Genomic DNA, 24,421 nt, shown 5'->3' on the forward strand with positions numbered 1-24,421 from the left:
TTCAAGTACTGGTAGGCCACAATGTGGTCTCCCCAGAGCCCTCTCCAAACTAAACAAGCCCAGTTCCCTCAACCTTTCTTCATAGGAGAGCTGCTCCAGCCCTCTGATCATCTTAGAGGGCCACTCTAAGATGAGGTCCTCCTCTGGACCCACTCCAACAGCTTCACATTCTTCCAGTACTGGGGGGTCACAGACTTGGATGCAGTGCTCCAGCTGGGGATTTGAAGGGCAGAGAGTCACCTCCCTCTCCCTGCTGCCACCCCTCTCTTAAATGCAGCCCATAAAATGATAGCCCAGAAAGCCAACCACCTTCAGATCTTTTTCAGTCTGAAGCGGCACAGATGTTAGTCTTGCTTTTTGGCTGATATTCTCATTGGATGGGGGTGGATGTCACATATGTGTTTTAAGCTGACAAAAGTCTTTTACTTCACCTGTAAGGTGTTGTGTTGTTAAATAATACTGTTCTAAATGGCTTGCTGGATATTTCTGAGATGTTTCAGGGATGTGAATGATAAATAATCATTAGTTGATTAGTTTAGTTGAACAATTCAATTTTCATTTATTTTCTATAGCATTTAGAAATCAGTAGGTAAAAATGGGGCATTTACAAACAATGGTGTGGGTGTGCATTCACTTATTGCAAAATAGATTGGGAGTTAGAGTTTTATTAGACTTCTTTCTCCAGAACCTCAGTTTGTAGCAACAATTTAAAAATGCTTTGTTTGTTTTTTTGCTTTGTTTTAAAAAAAGCATCCTCACTTTAGGTACAAAGCTGCTACTGCCTTTGGGACATCGAGTCATTAAGGTGGTAGTGCTCACTTGGAAAACTATTTCAAAGCGATTGAGCAGATCGCGTGCTGTGCCTGTGGGTCAGTACTGCTTCGCGTGTTTGTTTCTGGATGGAAGGCTGTTTCAGTCCTGTACCTACAGATAAGTAATGGTTCAAAATAGATCAAGCAGTTCAAAACTGTTGTGAAAGGGGTAATATGATAGTAATGAGAAAACGGTAACGTGTGTGTGTGTGTGTGTGTATGTAGTGTTAGTAGTGTGCCACTGCACTGCTTGTTGCTGCATGATGGTGCTCACCTGGCGCCTGGCCAGGCGGCTCGCTGGCAAGAGCCGCTGCCTTTATGGTGTGGCGGCAGAGGGCAGGGTGGAGCCAGGACTGCTGGCCTGAATTGGGCAAGGAGTATTCCGTACCTCCTGACATCATACAGGAGGCTGTAAAACTGAGGGGGAGTTACCCAGGGGCAGTTGCTGCTCTGGGGTTGCTGGTTTTTAGTTGGTGGCGGATGGTGGGCAGTTGTGGTGTTGGCAGGATGCTGGCTGGCAGGCAGTTGTATTGTTAGCTGGGTTTCAGTCAGCATGTGGAGAGTAATTGCATTGTGGCTGTATCTATATAGTTACCATTGCATATTTGTTTCCATTTTCCTCTTCTGTCTTAGTGAATAGGTTTTATCGCAATCCATGAATTGTATTTAGTTTCCAGTTCTCTCATCCCGTTTGCGGTGGGGACTGAATGAATGCCTGTGTGATGTTTAACTGCTTGCTGAGTTAAACCACAAAAAGGTTTTCTTCTTGTGTTTTTTCTTTTCCTTTTCCTCCTCCCAACAGTGGCAAAGTTTCTACAGGCTTTGATAATGATAGTAAAATCTCAGAAGAGAAATATCCTGTTCAGTATCAGGTTGATGTTTCTGTCATGCAAGATGTGTTTTTAGGCAGAATTTAATGTCAGGCTGCAGCATTCTGGTGGCTGGTTAGCTTACTGTCAGTCTTCATCAAATGGTTTTCTTGTCTCTTAAATGGCTTCACGGGTAGGATAAGCATTCTTTTTTCTTTTTTTTTTTCTTTTTTTTTTTTTTTCTCAGTACTGGTTGTTGGCCTAATTGTTTGGGGATGGGTGAGTAATAATTATCTTGAATTAATAAACTGTGTTGTGGTTTTAGGGTTTTCTTGGAGGTAGCTTAAAATGCATTTCCAGGAGTGGTGCAACTTTATTCTGTAGAAGTCTAAGTTTGCTGAAACTTAAATCCAAAAATTTGATCCTACAGATCAGCAAATAAATCATTTTGCAACATGTGAATTTCTTGTCTTTAGAGAATAATTTCCTAGATTAGGGTGGCAGTTGAGGTAGAAGAATACTGAAGAGAGAGGGTTAGGTAACAGTGTGTGTAACCATAGCTCTTTTTCTTCCCCATCTCCACAATACTGCATACATTACATTGAGGGAGAGGAGAGGAACCTGTATTGCTCTTTTGCAATTACAAGTTTTTGTTTACTCCACATTGTCTGACAAGATAACTATAACATTTTCTAAATACTTTGTAAGCGTTGCTGAGCTTCAGAGGCAATTGTCTTTCATTTCTATGTGGTTTTTATCTAGAAAAGACCATGTTGGATGTCTGATTTATTTATATATATACATATTTATTTATTTATTTATTTATTATCTTCTAGGGTTTCGTTTTTGCACTGAATGTAGCCAGGACGGATCCTTGTGGGCTTTGGCAGCCCTTGGAAACTGTCAAAGGTAAAAATTGACTAAAGTTCAATGTTGCATTCTTGAAAATTGAAGGTGAAATGAACATTTACCCATACTAATTTTTAATCATTTGTACAATACGTTGCTGCCATCAGATATATGTTCTAATGTGTTATTTCTGGTGGGTTTGGGTATGAAAGATTTCTTCATGTAACTGCCTGTATGGGAACTGCTGAGTCACAGCCTGAACCTCTGATTGATCACCTGAGGCGAGCCATGAGTCAGCCAGAGGAGCACAGGTGAAGGCAATTCACCTGTGCTGCCGGAAGGGGTGGAGCCAGGCTCCACTCCTCCTAGACCTATTTAAGAGCTGGCTACCAGAGGGGAAGGATCTCTTCTGGAGAGCACCTCTCTTGGTGTTTTGTGGTGAGCCCAGCCGAAGGGTAAGCTCTTCCACCTATTCTCTTTTTGTTATCGTTGTCTCCTTTGCCTAACTCTCTGGATTATATTGTGATTATAACATCTTGATATCTATTGATTATACGATTATATTGTGATTATAACATCTTGATATCTATTGATTATACACTGCCTGATGGGATTTGTGAATATCAGCTACAGTTGATTTGTACGGTGGCTTTCTTCAAAATCTCATCGTAAATTAACTTCTTTTCAAAGTCACTGATATCTGCAAGTTTTTGGTTCCTGTAAACAATTAATTTAAATTTAAGCTTTATTTTTCTTCTGGATGCTCTTTTCTTGTATCTCATAACTCTCATTTAAAATAACAAAAACTCTTCTGTTCTTTTTCCATATGTTAAATTCTTGTTGCTTATGTACAATGAGAAAAACTCTGCTTAATGTGAAACTGTGGCAATTTCATATGCTCTAGCTAGGTAATCTGTGGGAAAAAAATTAACACAGTTTTGTCTGCATGTGTACATAAAGGCAGTGATTGCAGTGATCAAAACTGTTGTGTTAGTAAAATGAACAGGTTCATTTGAGACATAGTTCTGTATAGTACTACCTTCATTTGAACTCCTCTTTTCAAGTATGGCATGTATACAAGTTTGCTGTGTTCTGAAGAGCATTTGTGAGTTTGTTTTGCTTGGTGCTCTTGAGAGAACCTTCAGGTTTTGCTCACCATCTGTAATGGTGACAGCCTTGCTGTCCTTTGAGGGTTTTCCTGTGGGCCATATCTGATTCAGACTTCACAGTGCATAGGAACCACAATTGATTTTACATTATAAAGCACTTCTTTTCTCTATATCATATGGAAGACACTATTTTCCTCTTTATTCTGTGATTTCTACTGGCAATCTGAAGTAGTGCTGAAAGACCCATTTCTTAGATGAGGTGCTTAGTTCTGATGGTGACTGTTTGACACCCAGAAATATTCAATACATTTGGATTCCAACACCCTTGCTGATGAGGTTGTTATGTTTCTGAATAATCGACCTTTCTATGTGAGGGAAAGTCAGGCTGAGGAAGTACCTTGTTCATTGGAATTACTCTTGAGGGATTTGTGAGCGTATGGAAGTTTGGCTAGGTTTTAGTTGCCAAAATTTTCTAGAATACAGTAGTGAGAAGACGGCTGATCTCTACTGTTGTGCTTACCCTGTATTTACGACTCATAGCTGTGTCCATCATCCTGTTACCGCTGAATAAATTCTGTACATCTTTGTTTCAGAAAGTGGTGGAACACAGAGCTAAACATTAAGCTGATTTGGCCAGAAAGTAATAACTTTATGGTAGGATAATGTTATCTTAGGCATTAAGGTTCGTGAGAATGATAGCAAGTTCACATTAGTGAGTGTCTCTACCTCTTCTAATCGCTGTATTATGGTTTAGAGTTAAAAGCTGTTACTAACTTTAGATATGCATCTGCTAGGTAGGCGAATATGCTGACATACCTGTATGCCATTTGTCAGACTTTCACTGGGGTGCTTTTCACTCATGCTGAAGCTAGTATTTCCAGAAGACTTCAGATGAATAAAAAGGCTGAGGGACTTCAGTTCCCATGTGAAGTAGTTTTGGTGCGTATATGCAAGAATGGAAGAAGGGGATTATCGTGTTTTGACCTTTTCCAAGAGTGGCTTTGTTCATAGGTTTCAGATCTGAAACCTTAAATGGACTGTCTGTAAACTTTATGTAACTTTATCCCCAGGGAACATGGTGCATCACATTACTTGTTTTGTTGGCCTCCTTTTCAATCTTCCAGGACCGTAATACCACCTGCCTCTCTATCCTCTGTGTACAAAGTAAGAAAGCTACCCCAAGTGTGATCTTTCACCCTCTGCTCAGAAGCCTAAGAGATTTGACACTGCCAACAGCATGGAATAACTGTGTTGATTCTTTATATACTGGCACCAGGCAGTTGCTTCCTTGGCTGAGAAGTCATCTTTAATTGTAATGACTACTATGAAAAAAGTCTGCCACAGAAATGCTTTCTCAGGGATTTGGGAATCCCCAGATGTCTGCTTTTGGCAATAAGGAAGCTTGAAATGCAGCATTCTTATGCTAGTGGCTATGTGAATCCTTCCTTTTGTGGGGAGTTGAGGAAAGTAGGTAAAAATGAGAGAATTGAATTGGACATGTAGTTTGTTACTCGATAGTTTGTAGCCTGGAAAAAGTCAAAAACCACAGGGAAAAATACAATTACAGGATAGTACTCAGCAAAACTTCCTCCTGCAGTCTGTGGCTTCAGGTTCTTAAGCTCTTCCTGTACCAGCTGCTGGATTATTTTTGTGCGTTTTTGTTTTCTCCCAAATTAGAGCCTTTTAACTTCCAGCTTCTTGCCATCCCGTGTGAATGAGTTCATGCTAGCTGAATGTTGTATGAATAGTAAAATCAATCATGTTTTGAACATTACAGGTGATAAAACATGAATTGTGGATGAACTGTGAGGCAAATGAAAAGTGTCATGTGTATGTGTGTGTGTGTATATATATATATTTCCTTCTCCATTGCAGTTGCTTCTGCTTTTCATTTGCGCTCTGAACTATGGATTGTTCTGGTGTATTTAGTCTCTCCACTATGAGGGAACTTGCTTACTGTTATTCTTGTAACCTTTCTATTTTTTTTCTAATTTTATTTCATAGTTCTACTTTTTTTCTCTTTTTCCTTGATTTTTAAGATTCTTGTTTTTGTTTTTTTTTCTGTTTTTTAATCTTCTCAGAAAATAAACATAGCAGTTCTGAGGTTCATAGTACTCTTAATGAACAGCGACAAGTCCTTGCAGTGGTCTTGTTTTGACCTGATTGATCTTGCTTTATTTTATGAACTTTCTTCGGCACTTCTGCAGCTCGAGTTCCATCTTTCTTGTAATTGCAAACTGAAGTCAGTTTGGTGCCACAGCAGTCCTTCTGGCCAAAGCCATTCTGGCTCTTGGGCTGCACGCTGTCTGTCCAGCAATCTGTGGAGCTTCCCAATTGCTTGAACGCGATCTGGCCAAGTGAGGTGAGGAAGCCTGTGCCCCAGCACATCTGGGTTGGGCTGGGAAATGCAGTGTGGCAAAGTACCATGGACAGGGCCCAGGCCTTGGCTGCTGGAGCCCTTGCCGTGCTCAGGGCGCTCGCCTTGCTGGAGATCTTGGACACGTGTGTGACACGCATCTTGCCTACCGTTTGGTACTTCAGACTTCTGAGTACTGGCAGAATAACTTCTCTCTATCAGCCTCACAGTTGTAATTTCCCCACTGTCTGTCCTTATCAGCCTTCATTTGTTAGAAGGGAAGCTACTCCAGGAGACATATCTTGTGCTTAGGGATTTCACTGCTAATAGAGCCTAACTCCAAATTCCTTTAGGAGCATTTCTTACAGTATTTCACTTGAGATGTTCCTGCCTTTGTTTACTTAATCTCCTTGTTAAAGTGACAAACCCGCATTCATTGATGTTGCTCAGAGACATGCTGCAGACAGGGCTGAAATTTAGATTAATCTGCTGTTGATCCTGTATGAATTGATTATTCCCCTTTCGTAATTTACAGTAGAATTTCTGGAAGGGGATGAAAGCTGAAGATATTTCCAGAGCACTGGTTTATGTTGTGTTAGAAAGAACTGTTTTGTCACACTGCATTCGTAGTTAACTTGCGTGCAATGGATTGGGGCACCAAAGGGATAAAATAATGCATCTTCTTATACTGCTAGCTGATATAATACTTTCAGCATCTGTTGGATCTCAATTAGCTTATTTCATGCACTTCAAAAAGTCCCATCTGAATATTTGGAGGTGGTTTTGGACAAACACAGCGTGCTTGATTTGTTAAGTTAAATCTTAGGTTTAAGAATGATCAATATATTCTCTCAGCAGTGGCACTGATTGTACAACCTGCCCATTTCAAGTTCATGGGTTGTTCAGAAAGCATTTTCATAATTTTGAAAGGCTGTACCTGTTACGCCTTGTGCTAGCATGTGGAAATACAGGGTAAGATGGAGCATCACATTTGTAGTGACAGTGCTAGTTCAAAGGTTTAGCATTCATTGAAAATGGGAAATAAAGTTGTTTGTAACTGAACCTACCATAGAAGTAGGGTGAAATTCTTCTGAGATCCTACACACCTTGTGAAAATAAGGAGGGAGGCAGTTTTGGTGAGAGTTCTGCTTTATCCCCATCTTTACCCAGGAAAGGACATTACTATTCTGCAAGTCTGTGAAAAATGCTGCTGCTTTGCCTGAGACTATGTAATATTAATGAACGTAACAGTTTGTTGGTTGCAAGGCTTGATAAGCCGTATGCACCATTTTGTAGTTCCAGACCCTTTGTTTGCAGGATGTATTCTTCAATTCTTGTGTCAACTTCATAGCCGTGAAAGATATTTTCTACCTGCACAAAATACAGAAGGCAGTACAGCCTTAGTTTATGAACAGCCTCTAACTTTGACAGAAGAGGTGTATCTGTGACAGATTTTTAAGCTTTCTCTTCATTACAGTTTGTATTCTTGAGTTTTTCAGTTCTTAAGCTTGAAATTACTGCAGCAAAGGCGATATTGAAGTCAGCACCTGTGTAGTTTGAGGAGCAGATATGGCACGCAGACTTTTAGTGGCACGTAAATGCTGGTGCAGTTGGGGAGTTAAGCATCTTGAGAGGAACAATTATTAAAGGCTAACCAGCTCCTTGCTTTAGAGTTTTAAACACAGTGTGAGCCCTTACTTTCCACAGAACTGGAATATCATGGATTTGCTAATAGCAGACATCTTGCCTTTTTGAATTAGAGATTCCTGCTGAATTGCACCTAAAACACGGCTTATGCTCTGGAGTGAAAGGTTGTCTGAACTTCTTAATTAAAGTCTTTCTAACTGCATTGCGTTTGTCAGTAAGTTAAAATTTTAAGGTAGGAATTTGGAATGTAGAATTTATTCAGTTGGAAATGCACGGACGCTGTCAGACAAATAAATGTTACCAAGTAGTGCTGAACAGTGAAAATGCTGGGAGCTGTTGGCCTTGGTTAGATTGGAAATAGCAACGTAAAGATGACTGACTTTATCTGCTTCCTGAACCGTTTAGAGCTTAGACTATATTTATTTCTAAAATGAAGTCAAAGAAAAGTTCCCTGAAATAAGAATTCAGAGTTACTCCTAGGATGACTGCTAGTCTTGACAATTTTTCAGACTGATAACCTTTAGACTGTAAGCTGAATCTGTGAATCTTGTATTTGCACAAAACTGTTTTCCAGTAAGAAAAATGTGCTCGCCTCTACTCTCTGTAATTATTCTGTATTGACTGTAGCTTTAATCGGTGAACACAATGAATGCAACAAATACTCAACAATGACATATTTTAGCATGGAAAAGACACCAGTTTCCTGCTAGGTGCTTTCTTCTCATTAAGTAGAATTGTATCTTTATCCTGAACAGCAGATGCCTTACTGTTTGCACAAAACAGAAATTCAAGGAATACATGCAGAACGTGAGCGGAAGATCATAGCCTGGAGTTACTATTCATGTGCACTGCAACCTCGTGTACCACTGTTAAAGGCAGCAAATAATTCTTTTTAAAAATATATATTTCTTTTTCTCTTTTAGGCAGTATTTTGCATTTCTGCAGAGCTTTGCACAGATCCTGTTCCCATGCAAACTGATGAGGGAGAAATACTGGAGGAAGGCAGCCCCAAGGTCAGTGAGGTAAACAGTGCGGTGTTTTGGTGGATCAAGAACTTGCTTGGCTGAAATGGGAAATATGTGGAGTGAATGCTGACTACTGATGATATTTTTAATAAATAACTGCATGCAATAAGTAGTATTTATGATGCTGGAGGCATTAAAAATAACATTTTTAAAAGCTTTTAGGAACACGAGCTTTTTTGGTTGACTGCTAAGGATTGAAAGTGTCTGCATTAGGGTACTGCCAAGAAGATATGTGGGAACTCTTGAAAAGAACTGCTAACTTTGCTTGTGTTCTGTTTGTTAGAACTGGAGGGGTTTGCCAAGGTTTCTGTCCCACACACACACCCTGTCAGCTAACTAACTTGGAGAATTAGGCATGTGAGTGCAGGTATCAGTGTTTATATTACTGACTGATTGATGGCTTCATTTCCTTGCACGTGTTGGCATGTGCTTTGATGTTGTGAGGCTGGATGGACTGTTACCTATAAAGGTATCTCTGATACTAGACATGCATTGTTGAGACCAGATTATTAAGTTTGCTGTTGAATATAACATTGGTTGTGTCCTGTTTTTTGCTATTGAGACCAACTTCCTGAAGGTGCAGGTGTTGAGTCGTGAATGACTTTGGTTTACATAATGTTATGGTCATTATCATATTCTTCAGTAGGTTTGTAAGTGTATTCTACAGTCCTTTCTCAACCAATTTGCATTAACTTTGAAATTAATGCATTTTAAAATACGACTTCTAAAGTTCATGAAGATCCAAATCATTGTTAGCTTGTAGCTTTCCTGTAATGTACTGCAGTTGCAGCTGAAAAAGGGAATCGTTGCAGGACCTGAAATTCGTCACTATCAGGCTGTAGCTTCCTGAGACATCTTCTCATATTTTTATGCTCTAATAGAACAAAACATTGTTTAAGCTCTAGTCATTGTGCTAGAAGCTAACTAATTGTTACAGAAATAACTTGACGGTTGTCCCATACGTACTTAGGGAACTGTGTAAATTTTAAATGGATTTGAAAGAAGACTCAATAGATTTGGAACTGACAAATGAAAACACATCTGGATGCACCTGCACCCACTCAGATGGTTGAAAGCTTCTCTTAACACAAATGTGGTTACAAGGACCAGTGGAGGATACTGATGAGAGAAAACATCGTGGTGTGATGAATTACTGTGTTCAACAGCATGGTCATCTGTGCTTTATTTTCATCAGGCAGAGTCTGTGTGTGTGTGTGTATGTGTCTATGTGCTTGTATATGGATATATATACACACATAAAGCCATATGTATGTATATATGTGTGTATACATATGTCTGTATATATATATATATATATATATGAAAAAACACAAAGCTCTTAGGTGTGTGTATATATATGTAAGAGCTTTATAAGCTTTATATATGAGTGTGTGGTGTGTGTGTGTGTGTGTGTGTGTATATATGTATACCTATAAGAGCTCTGTGGTTGTTTTCTTTTGTCTGTGTGGCAGGAAGTAGACTGAAGCAACATTTTTGTGAAATTTACTCTTTTTCTCCAGTAAAAAGCAGGCTTTATTTTCATGGATTTATTTTGGATGGATTTTAATTTTAATTGGAATGGCGAAGATCATAAGCTTCATGCCACGTAAGGTGTTCAAAAAAGTACAGAGCTTAAATTCCAAATAAAGCCTTTTAAAGTGACTTTAGATACCTAAGTGCGTATTGTTGTATAGCAGGTGCTACACAGAATCAGTGTATGTTAAGCAAAACATTGTCAGGACTGCTTCCTTCTCGTCCTGTGATACACAGGACTTCGCACTGGAGCGCATGCCCCAGTGTTTCTTTTGACTGTAAATGATAGTCTCAGGACTCAGGGTCTGTCCTAGAAAAACAATGTGTATTTCACTGTATTATTTTGCACTTCATTTAAAAGCATTCACGTGGTCTAGTGAGCCATTTTCGTAGAGATTTTTTCCCTAAGAAATATTTTTTTTAAGACTTCAGTAATGTAGTTCAGTTCTTCTTGCATCAAGGCTGTTTGCTTCTCTTCTCTGCAAAGCAGACGTGATTTTTTTTTTTTTTTTGAAGGAACAGTTTTGTTCGTCAAATACATTAATGTAACTACCTATTAATTCATATTTTCTTTGTTTCTTTCATTTCTCCCCCTTTATCCATTAAAAAATATTATGCTGTAAATAAAACCCAGATAAAGAATTATTGCTATGCTTATTGTTCAGATCAGTGGATCTTCTGTGAGGTTTTTTTTTCTAGGTGTTTATACCCACATTCAAATCCTTGTGATCCTTTTGGACTCCTCCCCAGCTTATACTCTGTAATTCCCACAACTTACTTGTTCTCTGGCCTTCAATAGAAAAAGATTTTTCAGCCTGTAAATTGTATCTACATCTTCTGGAGTTTTATTTCCTGCGTGCATTCAAGAAGGATGTTTGGTATATTAGCAGCTCCTTTGAAGCTCTTCTCTAAAACATTGTAGAAATTGAACCCAGAGCTCTTAGGGTTCTTAGGAGTTCACTTGCTGCTGATTAAGTACATTCAAGGTACTTGAGTGACAATAAGTTTGATTATATCTTATCATGTTAAGGCACCATCCGTAGCCTTTGTTCTGGATAATTCATGTCAAGCCAAAAAGAGATTGTGCAAGGGATACGGAGGAAGAAATTCCCATTTGTGTGGTCATTCCTAGCATCTCTTATTGGCTTCACCACAATAATTATGAAAGTAAAGCATGCAAGGTTTCTTTTATGAAATTATTTCTTTACTTTGCAGCCAACTGAGGCTGTTCTTGGGAAAGATGGAGAAAAAAAAATGTTGAACTTGGTTTTTATGTTTTTGTTTATATTTTGTTACTGAAGGTGATTGTGGGTTTTTCTGTTGTTTTTTTTTTTTTTTTTTAACATAAGGTCAAAGTTAAAAGCCACTTTATGTCCATACGAAAAAGGCCCAGGCCTATGTGTCGGAATGCCTTGGTGTCAGCTACGCTTGAAGAATTTCTGCTAAGTAGTAAATGGCCTTGCTGTGATTGTGCTCCATACTTTTTTTTTCTTTTCAAAATGCAAAAAGTGCTCAAGGGTCTGGTGGGTATTTCTCCACTGTTCAGAACTTCTCTCCTATTGTAGGTAGAGGTTGGCTTGAATGAAAAATTGAGGGGTTTCAGGGATGATACCAAAATTATCCTTTGCTGAGATATGATCAACATCTGAATATGGAGACTTGGGTACTGCAAGAATTAACATTTTTATGGTGCCAGTCTTAAAATAGCTTTAAACATTTGTGGCCACTCATTGTCATAGGGTTGGGACAGAAGAATAGACCGTGCTTTATTTGTTCATTTACTTATTTATTTTTGTCATTCATTCTTTCCAGGGTTGCTTTCCAGCAAAGACTGGGCTTCCCTCTCTCCACAAAACACCGTAGGCTGGACTTAGGGAGCCTTACTGTCTTGGCAGCTTCCTTGCCAGGGCTTTTCATCTAAACTGGCTCCATTGTTACATCTCAGTTTCTTCCTTGTTGCCAGGCTGTCAGAAAGCACACTTTCTGTTAGCGTAACATCAACAGAGTAAAGACAGCAGGCAGCTGTCAATAGCGTGCTTTTGATTCCAATAATTAGATGATAATCACTCCACTAAGAGGGAAAGGAGCACACACAAAAGTAACCTTTTATAATGTTTGTTGTGTTTTTTGTTTTTTTAAGGTAGTTATTTTTGACAGATGTGGAAGCCTTATTAGGCAGCAAATATTGGATCTGTTTTATCTCCGTGATCAGCCTGGATACCACGCAGTGATGTATCTTCCACTTTGTAGAAGTAGTTCAGTGGGTGGAGGATGTCTGTTTTTTGTCTTTTCAGCATTTTTGTTTTTCTTCCCTTCCTTCTTTTTAAGAAATTCTTCCTTCAAACCCAACAACCTCTCCTGCTCCTTGGATTACGATTTCTTTTTTTCTACTTATGCTTTATGTGAGTTGAATTGCTACATACAATTACTGAGTTTTTTCCATCGACAGCCTCAAAACTTTGAAAATATCAGCAAGCACTGAGCTGCTTTTTTGTGGCTCATTTCTTTTCAGCTGTTTTTATCCATCTGTTAAGGATTGTTGCCCAGACAACACTTCTACTTTGTTTCTCGGTTGTTCCTTTACTGTAAAATATTGCAAGGGGGAGCTAAAAGTTTATGCCTGATTTGGAATATTTTTTTAATTATTTCAATATTGGCAGAGATTTTAGCTTAAGTTGCAAACGTCTTTCCCAAAAAATGCAATTAAAATTTTCATATCAAGTGTTGTAATATTTCTTCCTTCCTGCCCTGATGATCTTTTATCATTGACACTAAAACCCTATAAACTTGCAGAGAAGAAGGATGATGACCTGCATAGTGTACAGAAAGATGCTTATGAATTGTGGTTTTGGTTCCATGTTGTAGGAGAGAAAGGAGGAAAACAGCTTCTGCCTGTTTCATATACGGCTGTTTCAAAACCAGCAATGCAAAAATTGGAACTCGTGCTGTTGTTCGGTCTCACTGTTCAGTGCTGCTCATCAAACTGTCTTGAGAAAGTTACCTGTTAATCATTGTTTTATTTTGAGTTGCCCACCTGTTCTTATCTGTTAGTGAGAATCTTCTCCTTATGTTGCTGCCTTCTTGTTCTCATTTTTCTTCCCTCCTGGTGTCTAATTGTGAAGTAGCATTTTCCTTCTGTTTAAATCACTTCAGAGCTATTGGTAATGGCTGTGGTTGTTTTATCTGGAGGCATTTACACTGAGATAATGAAAAGTTTAAAAAGTACAGAATGCTTACTCAAAGACTTTAGCTGTTGAAACTAAGGAAACTTAAGCTTGCCAGATTAGCATTTGTATTTGATTTGATAAATTACATGTTTTGATATTTACAAACACAGACTAGAAGCATTGTTGGAAGGGGAGTGTTGCCAGTTGGGAGATACCTGTGACTTAAAAATAAGCAATGGTTCACTCTTTCTATGGGTAAGCTGTGCTCGGTTTTTGGTAGTCGATGTTAACTGCATTGAGATTGTCAGCAGTTAGGCTGGTGTCGTTGTTTGGGATTTACAGTTAACAACAGTAAGAAGAAAATCATATTTGGGTAGTTTGTTAACAGTAAGTCTAAAACCTTGACACCTCTTAGTGCTACAGAAATGGGTTTCTATTCAGGTGGTGCTAAGTAACTTAAGACATTCAGGCTGAAGGCCCCCACACAGTGATGAACCCAACAAATTACTTTGTCACTGGAGTTGGAGTGGCTCGTTGTTTTCTTTAAAAGGCAGCCGTTTTCCAGTCTAGTATTGGCTTCTGGTACCTGGTGCCTACAGGCTTGATGGATTCTCTTGCGCTATGAATCCCTGCTGGACTTGACAATTTTGGCTTATTACGAAGAGCTGGTATTAAATGGGGAGGCTGGTGGCCCCGTCTGTGGCGGGGGGGTTGGAGATTCATGATCCTTGAGGTTTCTTCCGACCCAGGCCATTCTGTGAAGAGCTGAACTTTCAACCTTGTAAGCACCTGACAAGTCAGAGTTTTCAAGGCTTTCAACTTAGCTTGCCGTTAGCTCTCCTTTGGGTCCAGAAGAGTCCTATTTTTTTTTTTTTGCTTTTTATAAATCATTCACCATATGTTTGGAACACATTATCAGTTTTTTAACTCTGCTAGGAGGTCATAGAGCCTCCAGCATTTGTTCCCTGATGTATAAGGGTACGTTTCCATCATTTGGAATGTGAGTTGTAGGAGTCTTTGTATAAAATACCCTGAAAAGTCTCTTGGAAGCAGAGAGCTGTTGTGCCCAGCAGGCACCTTATGCTTCCCTCTAAGCATAAGTTCAGCTCTGAACACACAGAGAACTTTTTAACAAAAATCAGAAGTAAAATCCTATCCATCCCTCGGCAAAGAGTGCAGTTGGTTTAAACCTTACGTTAATAAAGTTGTCCTTTTAATGATGTATGCTTAAAACATGTAAAAATGTTACATCAGGCTTCTCATCTTTTAAAGACAAATTAACAGAATCCGTTAAGGGAAGCATTTTATTTTCATTTTTTCTCTTTACCACGTGGCCAACAAAAATGAATGGCCTAAATACAAAAGCTCTACTTATCTGAACCTTCCTACAGCAGGAAGAATGCCATTTGTCAGTTTATAACCGATGTTCCAAATTTCCAGGCATTGTAGCAAAGAGCTGTAAATTCCTGTATGTTATTGGGGTCCACTGGCCTTGTGAAACGGAGCTTTCAAAGGTAAAGTAATCGAAGAATTTGTGACAGAGGACATGTAATTAAAGAGACAGGGCTGTGTGAGCCACTGTTAAGGAATGCCATTGGTAGCTTAGATTTTTGGATAGTCTTACAGAAATTCACTGAGCATGAAGGACAAGACTTTGCCAGTTTGACTGTGTTGTGAAACCTCCGTACGCACAGTGAACGCTGAAATCTTTAAAACACGGATTACAAAACTGGAAGATGACTCTCTCCATTTCCTGTCCTCTGTACACTCTGAAGTGCTCATACGACACTGAAAAAGAAAGTTAATAGAACCGTGTATTTTTTTTCCCCTTGGGAAATACAGTCATCTACCAAATGGACTTTAAGGAAGGACTGCTGTCAGACTGTCCTTTGATTCAGCCTTTTCATATGTACAGTCCATGTGGAGAATATATAATAGAATGGAATCATTCCAGTGAACAGGTGCGCGTCTGGTTTCTAGAGGGGGAAAAAATACGTCAGTTTCAAAATTCAGTTTAGACTTCGCTTTTCCATTCTTTCTAAGGTTATTTTTCATAAATACTTTCTTCAGTAATGTTTTCCTGGCTGGTGGCATCTCTGCTTCAACTGAATACAGCAAATGATAAGATGGTGTAAAAGAGGAAAAACAAACCACCAAACGAAGCAAATAATATTTACTTAAAAGATGGTTCTGCATTTTGGAACTAACATTGTATAGCCCCTTTATAATTTTTTTGGTCAGAGACAGGGGCATTGCTGTATAGGTTTGCTTAGGAAGCATTTCTTTTCAAGCCAGTGCTGTATTGGTTCACAATTTGAGACATTTCCACCACCTTTTCAGAAGGTTCTCTTTGATCTCTTTCCATTCAGTGCTGGCATTTCACAGGTTTTGGAACAGGTTGTAGTCTGTGTCAATGTGATATGTTAGAGCTCTATATCATCAGCTACTTAAAATCTTGCTGATGGGGAAAGCATTGATAAATATTCTTAATCTTACATCTCTCCCTTGGTTTTCCAGAAGACAATGTCTGGGGGAGAACTTGAGCCACGGACAGTAAAAGCTTCTCTTAGGCTTGGTGTTCATATCATCTGTAGTCTGATCAGTTGGGTTGGATCATTTAAAAGTGTAATAGTGAGTGATCTCATTGACTTCATACACTTGCATGATTCTAACAGGACAATTGTGTTTTCACTCAGTGATCTAGGAGGGAATGAATTTATTTCAGTTCCTCAAACCTTTTTCTCCCCTCCTCTCATTCCACGTGGAAGAAATGGAGATGATGTTTGTGAAGAAGACTTCCTACCACTAAAAATAGTAGTGATGATCTTCATCGTTATGGTAGATTGGAGAGTGTGCGGACAGCTAAGGACAAGTGAACTCTGGAAAAGACATTTTGCAATGCCAGTTTCCCTGAGGGTAAAAGCAACATTAAAACCACATCAACATTTCCTGCCACTTGTTTTAAGTCAGTTCACTCAGGCATTTGGTTAGTAGACAAGATGTACATTATGGAGAAGTTACTGTGAAGAAAGGAGAATGTGATAGCTGTCTGCAGATGCAGTAAGCCTGTGTGGAATGAGGTTGCTAAGAAATATTGTGGAAGTGCTCTGAATTCACATTGATAGGTTTCCCCAGATACACAGCTTTCGTTTGTGATTGCTGGAGAAATAACTTACTCTATTGACGTTTGAGTTTTTGTTTGAGAACAAGCTTGTGATGTACAAAAGAATGGCTCGCATGCCCCCAGGGATGTGCAGATGCTGCAGTGGCTTGGCTGTCTGTTGGATATCTCACAGATTCTAATAAGCCTGAGAAATTTGGAAAACAATATAGAAGTCAGCCATCAGCACTGTCAGTGTTTCTGTTGTAGCTGAAGTGAACTTGGATGTGCATTCTGATAACTGCAGCTTTTTTGTTTGCCTTTGACAGTGGTCAAAAGCGGATGCCTAAGTAAGAGGCTAAAAGGGGGGTTAATGCATACTTGCTGAAGGCTCGCAGCCTCGGGCTATTTGTTGGTCAGGGACTTTCTGGACCAACAGTAGTTCCTGTATTTATAGTCCACACAGTAATTTGTCTCTTGTAAGCACAGAAAGAAAATGACTTCTGTCATGTCAGATCAGATCTCTTAGGAACAAATAATTTCAGCACTTCTTTGCCTGGCTTATGTCATTTCAGCCAGTCCTAACAAAGAATATTTATGGGCCAGTGAAGGTGATTCAGTGCATAGTGCAGAAGTGTAATTTAGTTTTCAGTAATATAATTATCATCTGCTTTCTCAATCCATTGAAAAATCTTCATTGTTTGTGCCACTTGCTCTTCTGTGGCAACGCAGCACCAAGCTTTCCAAATCTAAGGGGAAGGGAGCATTTAACTTGCTTTCTTCCTTCTCTGTCAGGGTGGTTAACAATGTGTCTGTTACAATATTGGCTGCTTACAGATGTCAGTTTAAACTGCTATAACATGTTCAGTTGTGTCTGTACCATAAACTGTCAACTGAATTGGCCAAGTAGCCATTGGGAAGCATACAAGTGGCTGCTAGAACTAATGGTCAAGGGCTTTCAAGTCAGATTTTTTCCCTAAATATTTGGGAAACATAACAGTTTTTTCTGTTGCTTTTTTTTTTTTTTTTTTTTCCTCCTCAGAGTTGTACCTGCTAGCTGGAATTCATGCCTTGTGAAATGCTGATGGCATTTACCGAAAGAATAATGCAGAAAATAATTTAAATAGAAGTTGCTCATTTCTTATTAAATCCAGATCCTGCTGAGATCCCTTCTATATACGTACAGAACAGCTAACAGAAGGATGGGCTCCATTATCAGCTTTGGCAGGATATGTAAAGCACTTGGGTTCTGAATACTTCATATATTTTGAGGCTGAATTTGCTGAACTACTATTCAAAACTGTCTTAGTTTCAAAGTTGAAGATTTCAAATGGCTTTTCACATACCTTGTCATGCCTTAACTTCAGTGACTTGAAGAAACCTCTTTGGTGGTTGAAGGTGTTACTAGAAAAAGTTTTGTGCCGCAAACAGCTGAGTATCTCGGAGTGCTTCCAGAACAAGATTGAGATAAATTATTGTATATATTGTTGAGTTGTTGCATTTGAAATATTTTACAGCTAAGACATAAGTAAAAAATCTATTTTTTAATCTTTTCTATGTGGTAGAAAAGAGAAATGTGGCTGGAGTCCAGACCTTCTTAGCATTTCCAGTGTGTGACTCCTGTCATTAACATTCATACATCTATTTGTTTCAAGCTTAGCAGGGAGTTCATGTTAAGCTGCTGCAAATTTCATAGAATATTAGATAGCATGAGCATCTCAGAAGTTAGCAGAGAAGATGGGGCGTGGTTTATTTCTGCAAGTGCAGATGATGAGTTTGAGTTGGTGGTAGAAGACGCCTGCTAGAGTTGTGAAGCAACATGCAGCAGTGGCTAAGTGAAACACATGGCGTGTTGTGAGTTACGCAAACTCTCAATGTTTTAACTGAGCTGTCATTTGTCATCTGTCCCCTTGCTCTGTTATGGTGATGCACGTGTGGTGTATGGCACTATGTTGGCACTTACAGTTAGTGTTGAGTCAGGAATCGAGCTACCATTGGGCTGCATATGGCAAACACAGAGAGCAGATTAATGGTTTCAAATAGGAATCGTGTGAGTTATAAGTGTGTTCGTATTCAGAAGAGTAGTCAATGATTAGTGAGGAGATACTGAACGTGATTGTGATTTATCAGCAGGATTACATCAGTAAGCTTTCACTTCTCTTTTTACTGACAGGAAAACCAGTTAAGACTGCATAATGGTAATAACATTGAAATGCACAATCTAGATGCTGATGTGAAACCTGAAGAAATAATGAGTAGGCTGGGAGCTGGGTCGCATCTTGTGCTGCTCTTTTGTTGTATGTTGAGGCTGTGCTTTCCTGAGGGGAAGAAAAGGCAGAAATAGGTTCAAGTGAAAATTCAGCAACATTGCAATGCTGTGTGATACAGCAAAAACCTGAAAGGGTCCAAAAATTCAGATAACTTCTCTGTGTATCTTGTCTCCAGGATTTTCCTGTGCATAGTTCAGGAACACACTTTATTTTCTCACTTTAGAAAAAAGAAAGGTAAGGACTTTGGGTTATAATTTTTTTTCCCTTTAAATTTAGAAATGGCTATTTACACTTTTTTGGTATATTTTAATCTGTGTACTGAAATAAAGGTAGAATCTCAAAAGTGCACGCTGGCACTAATTTGTGCTAACTAATTTGTGCTACTCCACGCACATTTTGAGATACCAGCTCGCTGAATGGAAACTTATTCCTAAGAAAATCATTCCGGTGTTTGCAGCTAAGTTGCACTGGTTTTATTTAAGGACGTTAAAGTTTAATTAAACAATTTTATCTGTTGCTAACAAGTAAAATTTACCCTTAGTTCAATTTTTCTAAAATGCTTATATTAAGTCAGGCAGAACGGTGACTCAGCTCTCCTTTCAGCTGTGGTAGTGATTACATTTCTGTTAGACCTCAAACTGTCTGATATTTCCGACAAGTCCTTCTAGCAGCTTGGCATTTATAGTTTCCACAACTGCTAACAACAGTGACTGGTGACTAATTGCTTGGATTGTAGCGATTAGGTTGTGAAATTCTAATAAAAGCAAGTATTAGCGAGACAAAAGAAATGCTGATGGCATGTTTACTGTAGCTCTGTTGCTACTGAGGGGTAGAAAGGTGTACTGCTCTTAAAGCAGTAGTCGTGGTGAAACACCAAATCTATCAGTCTTAAGCTGGACCTGCAACAGGCTGTGCTAAATTAAGTTTAAGCATGGGAAGTAAATCGCTGCAGTCTGCAGGCAGCAGCTTTTGACCTTGACTGTTCCTCAGTGAAGGAAGTGTAGTGACAAGCTAGATAAGGCTTTTGGTTCATGCGTTGGAGATGCTAATAAATGAAAACTGTTTTGAGACTTCGTCTCATGTTCACTCAGGCAGCTGGTTACTGTCTTGTTGTTATTTAAAAGGTAAAATTAAGAGGGGAAAAAAAAAGGATCTGCTGAATGGGAAAAGGTAGCGATAGTAGCTCTGGTGAAGCTGCATTAGTGCGTTTCTGTGACTGGTGCAGGGGGGGAAAAAAAACCCAAACACTGCTTAAAATGAAGTGTAGGATTTCTTACAGGGGTTTGTCCTATGCCTGAGAAAGTATTTGGTCTCTCTTATTCTCAGTTCAATTTTGTAGGGCTGGGATATTTAAAGGAGGTGTTGAGTTCTGTTAGGGACGTGCAGTTTCTGACATCGGTGTTCAGGACAGATGAGGGTTTTGCCGTGGAAATTTCCTAATCCTTCAAAATATGTCAAACAGGACTTTATCTAGGAACTCCAGACTAGGTACACTTCCTAATCAAATCCATTAGGGTTTCATTGAAAGTATTTTTAGAAAGAGTATTATAAAACTGTGGTAACAGCTGTTGGACTTCTGGAGAGGAAAAAGAAGTACTTATTTGTTATGTCTAAAACACTTTTGGTATACCTCATTCTTTAGAAACCAAGTATTGAAGTGTCTAATTGTGAATATCTTTGGAAGTGTATATAAAACTGTCTTTTTGTATTTAGATCACTCAATATATAAGCTTTTATAGAAAATTGAATGTTCAGATGCTTGGAAAGAAAGATTAAAATAATAGAATACAGAATTTGACAACTTGCAGTTCCTCTTTTAATAAAAGCAGGTTTTCTATCAACTTCCCTCCTCTGCTGTTTAAGGGTCTATTTCTGGCTCCTGCTTCCAGCTGCCAGAATGTTGAAGCCTTCACCATCTCTTGCCAGGAGAATCAGGTGCAGAGTGCACTTTCTTTGATTCTTGGAACCCGTGGCTCCCCCTGCAGTCCTTTCAAGAAACTAAAGTGCCTCAGACCTTTGGCCATTCCAGCTTTTCTTCCTTTGGCAGAAAGGCAATCGGTAAAATAGCGTTCTCTTATCTCCACCTTCCAGTCTATTTCTGTGTATTCAGGAAAACTGTTTTTTGTCAGTTTATATCGAGGCTTAAATGATGCCTTTGTTTACAGACCCAGTTAACTGCACACGTTATGTAGCTGAAACAGTAGGGAATTTGGGCTCTTGCTTCCTTAAAAAGAATAGAAGAGTGCTGGACATGATACTGTGATAAGAGGATGAAGAGAGGTTGAGAGACTGTTTGGGGGAAGAACGTCCATGAGCATTTTGTAGAGAACTGTGTCTGGAGGAGAAAAAGAATAATTTTTCCACTTTTTTGCTGTTGACTGCTGTTCCTCTGTTCAGTTCATCCTCTGGTAGCCACTTAATCAAAACTTTAAACATTATGCCCTTATCCTTTCTGCATTGTCAGTGGGAAAATAAGTCCTAAATATTTTATTTTTTTATGTACTTGTTTGATTTCAAAAGTTCAAAAACTCCAATGAATCAATTAGTGAGGCCGTAAGAACGAATTTTAGAAAATATAAATAACATCTATGGAATTTTCCTTGGATGGTTTGTTCATTAATTTTGTTTTCAGAGGCATTGCTCTAAATTGAGGTAGACTACCCAGTAAAATACTTCTGATGTTCCAATGTCAAGCAAAGCTGCATATGGATTATTCCATATTTTATAAGCTTATTCTAGACTTCTTAGGACACCAAATAAACTGCATAGCTTTTTCTGACAAAAAGCCCAGTGCCCCTCACCTCAGTAATTCCAGTTTGAAAGTGAAAAATACAGATCACTGATTGTGAAATGATATTACTATATGCAGGCAAACGAGTCATAGAATGGTTTGGGTTAGAAGGGTCCTTTAAGGTCGTCCAGTTCCAACCCCTGCTGTAGACAGGGACACCTCTCTAGACCAGGTTGCTGAAAGCCCCATCCAGCCTGGCCTTAAATGATTGCAGGGAGGGGGCATCCACAACCTCGCTGGGCAACCTGTTCTAGTGTCTAACAGTAAAGAATTTTGTTCTAATACCTAGTCTAAATCTACCCTCTTCCAGTTTAAAGCCATTTCCCCCCATCCTGTTGCTACCTGTCCTTATAAAAGTTCCTCCCCAACTTTCCTGTAGGCCCTATTCAGGTACTGAAAGGCTGCAATGAGTTCCCCCCAGAGCCTTCTCTTATCCAGGCTGAAGTGCCCCAGCCCTCTCAGCCTGTCCTTAGGGGACAACCTTAGTGGAGGTGCTCCAACCCTCTGATCATCTTCGTGGCCCTCCTCTGGACCCACTCCAATAGCTCCATGTCCAGTTCTGAAGCCCCCAACTCAAGAAGGACAGAGTACTCCAGGTGGGATGAATGAGAAAAGAGCAGAGGGGCAGTCACCTCCCTCTACCTGCTGGTCACACTTCTCTTGATGCAACCCAAGATACAGCTGGCCTTCTGGGCTACAAGTGCACATGGCCAGCTCATGTTGATTCTTTCATCAACTGGCACTCCCAAATCCTTTTCCTCAGGGCTGCTCTCAAGACGTTCTCTGCCCAACCTGTAACCGTGCTTGGGATTACCCCAACCCAGGGGCAGGACCTTGCACTTGGCCTTGCTGAACTTCATGAGGTTGGCGTGGGCCCACCTCTCAAGCCTGTTCGTATCCCTCTGGATAGCATCTCTTCCCTTCAGTGTGTCAACTGCACCACAGCCTGGTGTTGGCTGCAAACTTGCTGAGGGTCTCACTGTCCATGTTGTCTACAAAGGTTAAATAACACTGGTTCCAGCACTGTTCCCTGAAGAACACCTCTCATCTACGGGCTTCTATTGGACACTGAACTGTTGACCACAACTCTCTGAGCATGAGCATCCAGCCAATTCTTTATCCAGAAAATGGTCCATCCATCAAATCTATTTTTCTCCAATTTGGTGACCAGGATGTCACGCAAGACAGTGTCAAATGCTTTGCACAAGTCCAGGTAGATGAAGTCATTGCTCTTTTATCTGCAGATGCTTTACAGAATCACAGAATGGCCAGGGTTGGAAGGGACCTCAAGGATCCTGAATCTCCAACCCCCTGCCACATGCAGGGCGACCAACCTCCCCATTCAATACTAGACCCGGCTGCCCAGGGCCCCATCCAACCTGGCCTTTAACTCCATCATAAAAGGCCACCCAGTTTATCAGGCCTGACTTGCCCTTGGTGAAGCAGGTTCAAGAAGCAGTCAGATTCTGTGAAAAGAGGCTAAGCTGGATCAGACCTATGGAATAGCCTGATGCATAGAATCACAGAATGGTTTTTGTTGAAAGGAGCCTTTAGAGATGATCTAGTTCTACAGCCTTGCTGTGGGCAGGGACACTTTTCACTAAATCACATTTCTCAGAGCCCTGTCCCTTTCACTGTACAAAGATGATCTTGTCAGAAACAGAAGAGCTTGGACTGTTTATGTTTTGTCATCCTCCAGTACACAAATAAATCTTCATATTTATATGTATAGGTAAAAATGTACAGTCAACAAGGACTTCAAAAATTTAGCGTTGCAAGTTATGTTTGTACAACAACAAATTGCTTATTAATTACTATAGGTTACAAATGACTATATCCTTTTATGTTGCTTCTGTGAGAATGTTTTGTTTAAATTGGAGTGAAGAAGTGCTGTTTATTACAACACTGTCAAACTGTGTCTGCACTGGTCATACGTTGCTTTGTGTTAATGCAGATCTGGGCTTTATTCACATACAATCTTTCCTCTGACTCAGACATTACTTTGTCTGGAGCTCTTGTTCTTAGAGTTGTTTGAACCTGCGCTCCTTGTTTCACCCACCGTTCCCCACTGCGGTGAGCCTGGCTCCTTGCTGACCTCCTTGTAGGCAGGCACCCCAAAACCATCTCCAAGCTGAACAAGCTCAGAGCCCTCAGTCTTTCCTTGCAGGACAGGTGCTGCAGGACCAAGCATCTCAGCAGTCTCTACTGTAAAAGCCAGCCAGCCCACTTTATGGGAATGTTTTCTTGTGGGGCCCCAAAGTTGGTGCACTGTTCCAGATATGGTCTGTTGAGCGCTGAGTAGAGGGAATAATCAATTCCCTCATCTACTGGCAAGGCTTGTATTAATACAGCCTGGGGTATGGTTGGCCTTTCCAGCCTGGGCACGCTGCTGGCTAGTGATCTGTTTGCTGCCTGCCAAGATCTTTTCCACAGAACTGCTTCCTAGCCTGTCATCCTTCAGCTGTTGTCCTTGCCAGGGTCTCTCAGGTGTGCTGTTTGCAGCTCTCCTGTCTGAATTTACTGCTCCTGTTGCTCTGTTTCTCCAGGCTGCCCCTCTGAATGGCAGCCCTGCCCCTGAGCATGTTGATTGAGCCTGACCACCTCAGAGTTCACCATGTTGGCCCTTCAAGTCATTGGTAAAGATGTAAAGATCGTTCCTAGGACAAACCTCTGCAGCATCCCACCTTTTGCCAGCCTCTAGATAGCCTATCTCCAACTGTGCTCCTCTGACCACCCAACTGTGTTTTCAACATTCATCCGTTCTATCAGTTTTCCAGTTCCCTGGTATTCAATTTCTTAAAGTTCCCATGTCCTCTTCTAGTGTCCTGAGGCGTTTCATTGTTAGCTTTTTTTTGTTAGCTACCAATTAATCTTTATTTTATGCATTCAGCAATTCCTATGTTCATGACTACTTTCTTGCTCTGTGATTTTCTTGAAGTTCTTGTAAGACTTT

General features: G+C 39.9%; 1 protein-coding gene across 1 annotated transcript in view; it reads left to right on the plus strand.

The window, feature by feature from the left end:
* Nucleotides 1-2,512: 2,512 nt before the first annotated feature.
* Nucleotides 2,513-24,421, plus strand: part of TNRC6B (trinucleotide repeat containing adaptor 6B) — a gene marked incomplete at its 3' end in the record, with an annotated part of 111,011 nt that continues 89,102 nt past the window's right edge. The window contains exons 1-2 of the mRNA XM_079534875.1: nt 2,513-2,530; nt 8,506-8,595. Coding sequence (XP_079391001.1) covers nt 8,551-8,595 — 45 coding nt within the window. The 5' untranslated portion in view covers nt 2,513-2,530; nt 8,506-8,550. The remainder of the gene's footprint in view (nt 2,531-8,505; nt 8,596-24,421) is intronic.

This window comes from Tetrao urogallus (assembly GCF_951394365.1).
Source record: "Tetrao urogallus genome assembly, chromosome: 1".
In the NCBI taxonomy this organism is placed as follows: domain Eukaryota; kingdom Metazoa; phylum Chordata; class Aves; order Galliformes; family Phasianidae; genus Tetrao; species Tetrao urogallus.